The sequence below is a fragment of the Styela clava genome, chromosome 5 (genome assembly GCF_964204865.1).
Source record: "Styela clava chromosome 5, kaStyClav1.hap1.2, whole genome shotgun sequence".
Taxonomy (NCBI): domain Eukaryota; kingdom Metazoa; phylum Chordata; class Ascidiacea; order Stolidobranchia; family Styelidae; genus Styela; species Styela clava.
The window spans coordinates 16,627,852-16,641,067 of NC_135254.1; the positions used below are offsets into that span (position 1 = coordinate 16,627,852).

The window sequence follows — 13,216 nt, forward strand, 5'->3', positions numbered from 1 at the left end:
CCGAGTAATACAGTAGTTTCCAACCTGGAGGTCCCGACCTCTAGGGGGCCGGGGGGTTCGCGAAGGGTTTCTAGGGGGGTCGCGAAGGTCTTGAAAAACAGCAGAAAATAATACAAAACTTTAGTTTAAATAGTAACAATAGAACGCGAAGAAGTCTGGAATGGACTGCACTATCTGTTGTGACACCCCAGTGTGTCGCTTCTTGCTTGAAAACCAAGCAAGCGGCGCGAGGTGCTTATGTCATGTCAACCATTGTGATGTCACACAAACTCGTCTGCATTTACGCGAGCCCCAATGCGAAATACACGCGAGCTTCGAAACAATGCTGTGAAACGCCAGTATTTCGATACCAAGGGGTTTACTGTAGGGTACGGTTGTAGTCTATGTTGTTTCATCGTGAAGATTATCATACATAGCCTACTGCAGTAACGTTGTAATTACGTTCTTTTATTTACCATGGCGAAGAAGCGACAATATGACTATAAAATATGAAAGCGGCTTTTCAGCTCTTCTTCATATAAAAACAAAGGCACGAAATCGAATGAAAGTCGAGGATGATAGGCCTATTAAATTAGTTTTGTCAAAAACTCAACCACGAATTACGCAGTTGGCTGCGCGGTGTCAATGTCAGCTGTCACATTCAGTATAACTGCAGGTTGATGAAAAATTAAATTACACAATATTCACTCTGCCAAGTGCAGTTTCGAGTATTTTGTGGCGTCTGAAGCTGCCGCAAAACCATGGCGACTTACTTTTTAGCTGTCACAAACCAATGGCGAGATGCCGTTACCACGGCAGCAGATTAAAAACCAAAGCCGGGTAAGATTTTGCTGCGTAAGCACGGCATGTCGGCTGTAATGGCAGGGATGCCCCTGATGGTGATGAATACTGGGTAAGTTGGAACCTTTTTCTTATGGATACAGTTTTGATGGATTTGGGGTTAGGTGTCAGGTTTAACTAGATATAACCCGCATGATAAACTAAAATCTGGTACACGACTTTGTGAATATACCGGTGATAGAGCCATACGGTCGGCAAGTGCTGCCATCGGTTCGTCAGTGGCAGGAGCTGTCATGAAGTGACAGCGCCTTCACTTTGCCGCACATTTTATTGATAAGTATAGAAAGTGAGGCAGGGGGTCGCGAGGTATGTGTAAACAACCAATGGGGGTCGCGAGTCAAAAAAGGTTGGGAACCACTGGAGTAATATATGTCTAGTCAACATTCTAATGGCCTGTTACTGTTATGGCGTTATGATTTTTACACATTATTCAAGCAAGTTTGCTCCAATCAAATTAAACACTGATAGAAGAGTCGCAATAGAAGCTCGTTGCAGGGGATCGTGTTTTGGTAATCATTGAGATGCCAGAGGAGTTTTATAAGGATGATTTCATTGCAGAAGCTGAAATCTCTAGAGTGGCTCATATAACGTCAATCCACTCTATAGAAGTTTATAGAACAGAGCCAAGTATAGAACTTAGGCCTACAAATAAGCTTTGTAAAGTGTGTCGATAGTATACATTATATTTGCTCGCATGAATTGAAGTCTGAGATATGATATGAATGCTTCGATGACAGCGGGATATGACATTTAGCTTCTTGTGAATGATTTGATACTGTATTACTTTATTCCTGAAACGTGTGATGAAATCATACGTATAATAAACATTTTTTTTTTGTATATGGGGAGTTATATATATGCTTCAGGCCCAGTTGTTAAATATACTTTGTAGTGTGTACGACTGCAATATTTTCGGGGATTAGTTCAGTCAAGTAGACAGTAGAGCAACGAATTCAGTCATATATATCTACTTCATAGAATAAAAGCATTTCAATAAATATATATCTGTTGTATCCTATAAATATGGCGTTGTTCTGGTGGAATTCGAAAACCAGCACCTTCTTCATGATGGTTGTAGTTTCAATTTGTGCAAGACAAATTGCAGGAAAGGCGTCATGCAGAATTCCGAAAATAAATGAGGACATCAATTGGAAAGAGGTGAAAAACTAGGAAGTCAGTGTTAAAGACTATATATTCAGAAATATAGTCGTTATCGCGAATTATTTGAAGTTTATAATCTCGTGTGTGTTTATAAGTAATATTTTATTGTAAAACTACGGTGGTTAAAACACGCGTGAAGTATTCAAGATTCGAATGGAATCTTTCAAATATAAATTGTCTGTTTCCTTATGTAATTATCATAAGGATGACGTCGAAGAAACTTTGATCACATATATGCACTGTATCATTATTTCGATTCACCTCCTCCTCCAGTTACGAATACCATAAATGATGTACCATAACTTGTGCGCGCTATTAACAAGCAACAAATGTTAAAATCTTAAAGCAGCCTTCTGGTAAAGAAAGTGAAAGGAAGTCTTACTTTAAATTCATATCACTCACGAACCTGACTCTTTCAATACTCCCTTTCATATGACTCAACTTGATATCTTTTCCATTGGCCGACATTTATATTTATTGGCAGAACATTTTGGAGTTTTTATTTAGGTATTCCTACCTAGGTTGGGATCGCGAGATTTGAACCCCTTTCCTAATCCCGATGTCGAGAATGATGTTTATTAAAATCACAGAATTCCATTGTTGTCTTAAACGCCGAGACGGTGTCAATATGGGAATGACGTCTTGTGATCGGTACAAGGGCTTCGATCGATCGGGATTTTCATCCCAACCACCCACCTTGAGCTCGCATCAAGCAACTCCTTATTTAAAAAATGTTTGTGCCTTTATTTTAGTAAAAACAATCCTTTATTTTCAATTGTGGACAATGTGACAGCACTGAAGAAACGCTGATCTGACTTGGCGCCGCGCAATCCAGTTTTTTTTTAGCTAGGTTCCGAAATCCCAACTTAGACTGACTTGGTTGTTCTTTGACGATAGCACTAGGCCTGCTCACGCTGCAATTTATAAAATTAGTCAAATATAACAATTTATCATAAAATGAGTCTTGAAACAAAGGGGACAGAGGAAAACTAGGAGGAAACGCATTTCCTTGCCCACAACAACAGTAAACCACAGTGTCGGGTGTGCTTTCAAGTAATATCTGTCATGAAAGAATATATTTTGAAACGACATTACAAAACCAAACACAAAAAAAGGTACAGAAATACCACGGTACTTCTCGGAAAGAAATTTTAATATTTAGAGGCTTCATATATCTTCATGGAAATTAAAAAACAACGCCACCCATGCAACAAAACAATAGGTTGATTAGAACAGTAAGCTCTAATTCTTTAATATATTTAAAGTAAGTAAACTGGCGATTTTTTTTATGGTTTTTCGGTTTTCTCCGACTGCGGCCCGCGAGACCTTTTCAAAAGTTTTTGCAGCCCTCCAACCTCACATTCTTGGACCACCCTGTACTAACACGTAAATATGAGTACCGAATAGAAAAGCGCCCTCGTCGTCTAATTACAACACATATAAAATATGTGATATAGTAGGTCGGGGGAAGTCGGACCCACTAATAAGTTATTTTGAATAACTCTTCAAATAATGTAGCAGCTGCATTCGTTCTACGATTGATTCATGCACCCACCCTCCAGCTATCTTGCCACATTTGCACATTGTTGCCATAGCAACGAATCGGAATTTACGCCCGATTTTCAGCTAAAAAAATATCGGGGTAAGTTAGACACTTTGTGGGAAAGACGGACACAGACCAAAATTAACTTGATGGTGTCTAATATATCGGTCATAAGACTTCGGTCAACGCCTAGATGGCCCAGGATATGTCTCTTGAATTTTTTTTAAACAGATCACTTTTCTTGCATATTAAAAAGTATGTCCGTCTTACCCCATAAAGGACATAACAGGGCAATTTTCAAAAGAGTTTGAACAGTTTTAGGGAAACTAGAAATTTAAAATTTAGTTTGCGCTATTTCAACTACAATTTTTATATATTCTTTACACGGACTATCTCTAGAAGTATTTATTTTGTAATTTCTCGGCATAACCTTGGGCGTATTTTATACGCATATGAAAAAAAAAATTGGACGGGGTAAGATGAAATTTTACGCCGGGCTTAACTTCTAAGAGACTCAATATAAATATGGCGATGAGTGTGCTTTTGATCTTTGTTGTAAAAGGGTACTTAGTACCAAAAAATAATTATTTATAAGTTTTGATGACGACGGCCCATTGACATTCCCAACAGACTATATTGAAAAAAATCCTCCCCCCTCCCCCACTCAAAAACCACCCTACCTCTTAAGTGACCCTGCCAACCCCAAAATGAGTACTGGCAGTCTGCTAAGGAATTTATTCGATCTAATGCAACTACTTTCAACAAATAAACAAAATAGAACCGAGTTCGCTGACTTTTCCGGCTAAAATTATTCTTCGCCACCATGGGACTCTATAATTTGACGTTTTTCTGTCCCAACAGAAACACCCTTTCCCCAAAAAGCACCGCCTTGTAAGTTGTCAAGCCTGAAATGTAAAATCTTGGTTCTGTCGTTGTTCGCATGATGTCGCTCTTTCACTCGATGCGTTTTGAGCGACGAAAAAGCGCGAGGTGTCGCTAGTAGGAGGATTTTATTTTGACTGACCATCATACCCCGGGTGTCCGAACTACCCCGACCTACTATACATATTTATTCGTTTTACTTTAGATGTCAAAGACATGGTATTTGGGTTTACACACAAACGATGTTGTGATGTCAAAAGATATTGTTTATTGCTGCAAAAGTGAAAATGTTACATCGACATCATACGGCGGCTCTATGATGATCACAGAATATCATCAGAAGTAATATTTTCCCTAAATTTCTCTGTTATTGGAATCATTTGTATATATTTGCTAATTGCTGTATAATATTTTAAGGAAACAGAGTTGTGAATGTGAACTGTATCGTATCTCCAAAATACTCGTTTTTTTGCAATACCTCCGGATATATAAATTGGAACCGCTCTCAGATAAAACGGACAACGGCAGCTAATTATACCCCGGCAGATATTCCTGATTTTCTAGTCACTATTAGTAATAACTGGATAATATTGCAACTTCAATCGGCGTTTCAAATTAAATTCATATTCAATCAAATTACTATAATGCGCCCGTAAACATTCATTCTAGTTGGGTAAGATGAGCTTATGGTAAAGTACCTGAATTAGGTGTGTTCATATTTTTTTCCTTTCATTTACAAATTTTATTCAGTTCACCTGCAAGCGTTTTTCCTGCTCACTTTATTCGACAAGACAACGGTGTTTACGCAGTCGATAAAAATGATGGTGAGTACCGTTATCCAACTGAGATAATATTATCATACAATAAACATACCCCGGCTTTAAACATATAAGTCGCCACATGGCCTTTTAAAATTACTACCCGAAGCACATAAACCATGAGTCGGCAACCTACGGCCCACGGGTCAGGTCCGGCCCGCGGAGTAAAATATTCCGACCCGCGACGCTTCACTGAATTATATTAACAAAGCGGCTGTTTCGACGATTGTATTCTTTACGTAAAAGAATTTATTGTGAGACAAGTGTAGACTAAATTATATTATAACCTAACAAGTATAAAATTCAGGATTACTCGTTTAATGAGCCTATAATATAATGATAATTAGACAAATGGCAACAGAACGCAGAAAAGTTAATGCTAAGTGCAAAGGGTCGATGGCGCGAAAAATATTCAAATGGAAATAAATCTACAGATTCTACATTCTATTGGAGAGATGTATCACTGCTTGATTTTTAGAAAAAAAGTATCTTCTTCAAGGAAAACTTTATCCAAATGTGACAAATCATGCGAAAAAATTCACATCGATGTTAGGAAGTACATAGGCGTGCGAACAATTATTTTCGAAAATGAACATTACAAAGAACAAGCTGAGAACACGGATTACTGATTCCCATTTAAAATTTATTTTGATCGTGGCTTCATCCAGTGTGCCATCTGATGTCGAAAACGAATCGAGCGGGATGCAACAAAAAGTGTCACATTAAATGCCATTTGTAAATTAGACTGAGTTGAGTTCACGCGTTGTCACAGTCTTCGCGCGCTCCTTAAATTTTTAACTTCTTATCTGTGTGAAAAAATTGTGATTCACCGTTCAATTTACAAAAATATGTGCGGCCCGCCAAGACTTCCAACCCTGAATTTCAGCCCGCGAGCGACAAAGGGTTGCGTACCCCTGTCTCAAACGCTCGATGAACCAATTTTGGTGTTACTTGTATAAGTCGGACCAAGGGCTATTTTTGGGTAACCTCTATTCCTCGTGGGACCTTGTTGGAAAGTTGAGAAGAACCACTTCCTTTATAATATTCATAAATACAGGCTCGTGAGCATTAAAACAGGCTTTAGAGTACCGATTCCAATTGTAACATGAATAATTTCGTCTTGGTTTGGTTATATTATGCACTCGGGAAGAGATCAATTCATCACAAATTCGATTACCGTACTCAAATATGCAATTGAAATTCCTGACTTCACTTTGTATTGTAATTTTGAATTGATTTTAAGATGATGCGATAATTGAAGCCGAATCTCGGTATCCTGATGGAAAAACCAATGAAAATGCTGCCAGATTTGGTAAATTAATTTTCAATACATATCTCAAGGGGTCAAGCCTCCAACTCATCCTGCCTAACGGTAATAAATTGGGTAGGCCAGTGTTCTTCAGACATTTTTCACCTCGATCCACTTGGCACAACCACTTTTTTGCGTTTTTCAGGAAGTAAAATAAAACCAGGGTAAAATTTAATATTACAACGAGAACAATGTGCTTGCAAATTTACGCACAATTATTCTATTTCGATTATCGTGGGTCTCGGTTCTGGTTCCAAAATTGATGAATATTTTGTTTCAACATAAGTTAGATGTCAAATAGGATAGTACGTGACCCCCATTGAGTCCTATCGCGACTCCCGGGGGTCGGGAACCCACGTTTGAAGAGTCCTGGGGTAGACAATGCTGAACAGGATAGATCACAGTTCTTTCAAAAATAATAATATTCCCATTAACGTCTATTTGTATAAAATTTGTTGTCTCGTGATCAATTCAAACAACAAGAAACATAATTTATTTAGTATTCGCTAAATCAGATGTCATATTGTCGGCAATAAACGTCCAAAAAAGTTAATAAAAACTGAAATCTTCTACACTACTACAATTTTACCGAATAATGTTGTTTTATACTGTATCAGTTACATCGTATATGCCTACTTAATGCATGGCCGAGCTATTTCAAATAGATGTGTTCGACTTCGAAATAATAAATTTACTTCTTCCTGTAGACAAGGCCAGGTTGGATTCTCCTACCATTCTTCTGAGTGACGGAAAAAACTACTTGATTTATGCATGGTGTGTTTTTGGTATGTATGACAAGAAGTTTATATTTGAATCATTGTCCTGATTTTAGACATCTTTCAGGGGATTCCGATATATTTACATTGGTACAAAAATAGAAAGACTACTCGTTATATATAGATAACCTGTTTTTTTATTGGGGATTAAGTATACTAAAGTTCGGAAATTCGGTGCATCACGTGCCTTGTTCCTGTCATGTATAGCTAATTTGACATTCTAACATATAGCCAAACTCGTCGAAAGGCAAATAATATGAAACTCCGGGGATAATGAGTTCAATCGATGTTTAATCAGTGCAGTCTATCAGTGGATCGTTTTTGTTAGTATGTTGTTGTTGTTCTTGTTGATATTTTTCTTGTTGTTGTTATGAAAAAAAATTCTCATTAATTACTGGACCAATTGCCTTGAATTGTCCAGTGGTTAACTTAATCGCAGCCGACTTACCTAATCACCACTGACTTACTTAAATGCCATTGACTTCCTTAATGGCCACTGATTCACTTAATCGTCGACTGATCTGCCTTCCTTGATTGCTGCTGACTTTCTTTATTGCCAATGACATACATATGCGTCAATGACTTACTTATTCACCATCGACTTACTTTTTACCCATCGACTGATACTTAATCGCCGTGACTTACTTAAAGATTGTATTTTTCGCTAGAAGGTTGTTTACTCCTAAATTTCTGTGGGCTCTATGAGATTCGTTTTTTGTGTGCCATAACTTCATCAATAATTGCGAACCTTTGTGTTCGCGTTCGTCGTAAAGATCGCAGTAGTCTACTGCAATAGCTTGCGACCGTACTATTTCGATTTGGCCTCTCGTGTCCATATATTTGACCATCGCTCATCTTTTTCCAGATAAATGGATCGTGTGGACGCAATTTTCTACATCCACGCCTACTCAACATCAAATTAATGAATTTCAACGGGCTTTAGATAAATATGGAATAAATGCAGACATGTATCCTTGCCAACAAGTTGATGCAAATAAATAATTGGACCAAACTGATATCGGAATATGGTTATACGCGGAGCACGAAAATTATATTGTGCGCTCCATATTAGCGATTATGAAACTTATACCATTATATTGAAGCCAATACATTTATCTTTGAAGTACTGCATTCTAATGTAGCTATTATATATATATATGGATATTATCTGTGTTTTAGTTAAAACTTTGGGTAGATCAATCGCGACTTTCAACGTTTAGCTTGCTTTGAAATCAACGACCAATTTTATACCTGAAAATGCTTTAACTGTGTTACATTGCTCCAAAATTCGTTGGTACACCACATCGATACGGATAGTTACATCAGATCGACTTATATGCCTGCTATTGATTGCTTTTTGGGGGACTAACTACATACTATTCTCTTATGGTTTTGTGCCGAAGGATCCCCACGCCTACGATGCAGGGATGCTTTAGCAAGATCGAAGATTGTTATTGCAAGTGATTTAAGTCGACAAAATCATAACATGAACTTAAGATTACGTATAAAAAATGAATTCGTCCTAATATTTTAATACTTTTTAACCGAGTACGAAATCACGATTAAAGTGACTTCATCTTAACAGCCTTGCGTGTAGCGAAACCATGCAATATTTCGTGGGACAGGCAGGGGCGTAGCCTTTGGGGGAGTTGCTTGTCGAAATCATTGAATGATTTGATATATATTTAAATATCCGAAACACACCCAAAAACTAACAAATAGATTTTAAAAACGCGGAAGCGGAGGTACTGTTTACGAGGACGCCTGAAAATCTGTCTGAGCGAGAAAAGTGTCTCAGCGGATGCAAAATTACGTAAATTTTTTCATCTTGCTGATTGGCCAATGTCCCGAAGTAAACAAGGAAGTCGATGCTCGGGGAAACATCTGTTTAGTCCGCGATTTTTAGTTGAAGCCCTTGTTCCTGGCGAATCCTGACATTTCAGTTTCGATTTCTAAAAACATTTTGTATCACACATAGTAGAACATCTGTTCTCTTAGAAACTCGCGTTTTGCGGCCTCCGGCCAGACCCCCTGTTGCAGTCAAAATTGGCAATTACAACCCCCCTCTCCCCTGTTAAAAATTCCTCGCTACGCCCCTGGGGACAGGGATAAAAATTGTGACTGAATTGGTCGCCATGACGATCTCGGTTGTATTTCGGCGACGCTGAGCTGTAACTTTTGTTTCCTAACTGGCGACAAACAGGCTGACAGACCTCACTATCTAATTCTAAACAGGCGGACAGGCCTTGCATTCTTCAGATATTATCTTTACTTTAGAGTAGACAGTGGATCCCAATTTTTTTTTTAAAGCAACCAATTTTTCAAAAACAAAAATAACCCAAGGATATGCTTAAGTACTCAACGGCATGTGATGCTTCAATAGCCACAAAATTATTTACTGATAAAAACAATCTTTTTTACATTACAATACATTTATTTTACCATGAATACCTTTGAGATGAGAAAACTGCGCTTACGTTATTTGCCACCATTGAGTTTTTGAAATCGTGGCGTGGCTTTTTCTAAACACAGGCGGCCAACTGGGAAACACTGGTCCACTGTTCGTGCGGGACGTCGAGACGGACGAGAAAATGAACAGCTTTTTAAAAAATAATCTGATTATTATTACTGAAATGCAATGCCATTTAGGCTTCTTTAGTTTTAATGTGTTAAGTTTTAATCGATGTTTAATCAGTGCAGTCTATCAGTGGATCGTTTTTGTTAGTATGTTGTTGTTGTTCTTGTTGATATTTTTCTTGTTGTTGTTATGAAAAAAAATTCTCATTAATTACTGGACCAATTGCCTTGAATTGTCCAGTGGTTAACTTAATCGCAGCCGACTTACCTAATCACCACTGACTTACTTAAATGCCATTGACTTCCTTAATGGCCACTGATTCACTTAATCGTCGACTGATCTGCCTTCCTTGATTGCTGCTGACTTTCTTTATTGCCAATGACATACATATGCGTCAATGACTTACTTATTCACCATCGACTTACTTTTTACCCATCGACTGATACTTAATCGCCGTGACTTACTTAAAGATTGTATTTTTCGCTAGAAGGTTGTTTACTCCTAAATTTCTGTGGGCTCTATGAGATTCGTTTTTTGTGTGCCATAACTTCATCAATAATTGCGAACCTTTGTGTTCGCGTTCGTCGTAAAGATCGCAGTAGTCTACTGCAATAGCTTGCGACCGTACTATTTCGATTTGGCCTCTCGTGTCCATATATTTGACCATCGCTCATCTTTTTCCAGATAAATGGATCGTGTGGACGCAATTTTCTACATCCACGCCTACTCAACATCAAATTAATGAATTTCAACGGGCTTTAGATAAATATGGAATAAATGCAGACATGTATCCTTGCCAACAAGTTGATGCAAATAAATAATTGGACCAAACTGATATCGGAATATGGTTATACGCGGAGCACGAAAATTATATTGTGCGCTACATATTAGCGATTATGAAACTTATACCATTATATTGAAGCCAATACATTTATCTTTGAAGTACTGCATTCTAATGTAGCTATTATATATATATATGGATATTATCTGTGTTTTAGTTAAAACTTTGGGTAGATCAATCGCGACTTTCAACGTTTAGCTTGCTTTGAAATCAACGACCAATTTTATACCTGAAAATGCTTTAACTGTGTTACATTGCTCCAAAATTCGTTGGTATACCACATCGATACGGATAGTTACATCAGATCGACTTATATGCCTGCTATTGATTGCTTTTTGGGGGACTAACTACATACTATTCTCTTATGGTTTTGTGCCGAAGGATCCCCACGCCTACGATGCAGGGATGCTTTAGCAAGATCGAAGATTGTTATTGCAAGTGATTTAAGTCGACAAAATCATAACATGAACTTAAGATTACGTATAAAAAATGAATTCGTCCTAATATTTTAATACTTTTTAACCGAGTACGAAATCACGATTAAAGTGACTTCATCTTAACAGCCTTGCGTGTAGCGAAACCATGCAATATTTCGTGGGACAGGCAGGGGCGTAGCCTTTGGGGGAGTTGCGGGTCGAAATCATTGAATGATTTGATATATATTTAAATATCCGAAACACACCCAAAAACTAACAAATAGATTTTAAAAACGCGGAAGCGGAGGTACTGTTTACGAGGACGCCTGAAAATCTGTCTGAGCGAGAAAAGTGTCTCAGCGGATGCAAAATTACGTAAATTTTTTCATCTTGCTGATTGGCCAATGTCCCGAAGTAAACAAGGAAGTCGATGCTCGGGGAAACATCTGTTTAGTCCGCGATTTTTAGTTGAAGCCCTTGTTCCTGGCGAATCCTGACATTTCAGTTTCGATTTCTAAAAACATTTTGTATCACACATAGTAGAACATCTGTTCTCTTAGAAACTCGCGTTTTGCGGCCTCCGGCCAGACCCCCTGTTGCAGTCAAAATTGGCAATTACAACCCCCCTCCCCCCTGTTAAAAATTCCTCGCTACGCCCCTGGGGACAGGGATAAAAATTGTGACTGAATTGGTCGCCATGACGATCTCGGTTGTATTTCGGCGACGCTGAGCTGTAACTTTTGTTTCCTAACTGGCGACAAACAGGCTGACAGACCTCACTATCTAATTCTAAACAGGCGGACAGGCCTTGCATTCTTCAGATATTATCTTTACTTTAGAGTAGACAGTGGATCCCAATTTTTTTTTTAAAGCAACCAATTTTTCAAAAACAAAAATAACCCAAGGATATGCTTAAGTACTCAACGGCATGTGATGCTTCAATAGCCACAAAATTATTTACTGATAAAAACAATCTTTTTTACATTACAATACATTTATTTTACCATGAATACCTTTGAGATGAGAAAACTGCGCTTACGTTATTTGCCACCATTGAGTTTTTGAAATCGTGGCGTGGCTTTTTCTAAACACAGGCGGCCAACTGGGAAACACTGGTCCACTGTTCGTGCGGGACGTCGAGACGGACGAGAAAATGAACAGCTTTTTAAAAAATAATCTGATTATTATTACTGAAATGCAATGCCATTTAGGCTTCTTTAGTTTTAATGTGTTAAGTTTTAATCGATGTTTAATCAGTGCAGTCTATCAGTGGATCGTTTTTGTTAGTATGTTGTTGTTGTTCTTGTTGATATTTTTCTTGTTGTTGTTATGAAAAAAAATTCTCATTAATTACTGGACCAATTGCCTTGAATTGTCCAGTGGTTAACTTAATCGCAGCCGACTTACCTAATCACCACTGACTTACTTAAATGCCATTGACTTCCTTAATGGCCACTGATTCACTTAATCGTCGACTGATCTGCCTTCCTTGATTGCTGCTGACTTTCTTTATTGCCAATGACATACATATGCGTCAATGACTTACTTATTCACCATCGACTTACTTTTTACCCATCGACTGATACTTAATCGCCGCAACTTACTTAAAGATTGTAGTTTTCGCTAGAAGGTTGTTTACTCCTAAATTTCTGTGGGCTCTATGAGATTCGTTTTTTGTGTGCCATAACTTCATCAATAATTGCGAACCTTTGTGTTCGCGTTCGTCGTAAAGATCGCAGTAGTCTACTGCAATAGCTTGCGACCGTACTATTTCGATTTGGCCTCTCGTGTCCATATATTTGACCATCGCTCATCTTTTTCCAGATAAATGGATCGTGTGGACGCAATTTTCTACATCCACGCCTACTCAACATCAAATTAATGAATTTCAACGGGCTTTAGATAAATATGGAATAAATGCAGACATGTATCCTTGCCAACAAGTTGATGCAAATAAATAATTGGACCAAACTGATATCGGAATATGGTTATATGCGGAGCACGAAAATTATATTGTGCGCTCCATATTAGCGATTATGAAACTTATACCAT

At 38.0% G+C, this 13,216-nt stretch overlaps 1 protein-coding gene across 1 annotated transcript; it reads left to right on the forward strand.

Annotated features, from left to right (window-relative positions):
* The first annotated feature begins 1,849 nt into the window (after nucleotides 1-1,849).
* On the forward strand, nucleotides 1,850-8,487 carry LOC120345119 (uncharacterized). The gene is made up of 6 exons (XM_078112401.1): nucleotides 1,850-1,998; nucleotides 4,632-4,768; nucleotides 5,177-5,250; nucleotides 6,488-6,556; nucleotides 7,261-7,338; nucleotides 8,195-8,487. Exons 1-6 carry the CDS (start codon nucleotides 1,864-1,866, stop codon nucleotides 8,329-8,331), a joined length of 630 nt encoding a protein of 209 aa, XP_077968527.1. The 5' UTR covers nucleotides 1,850-1,863; the 3' UTR covers nucleotides 8,332-8,487.
* Nucleotides 8,488-13,216: the final 4,729 nt, after the last annotated feature.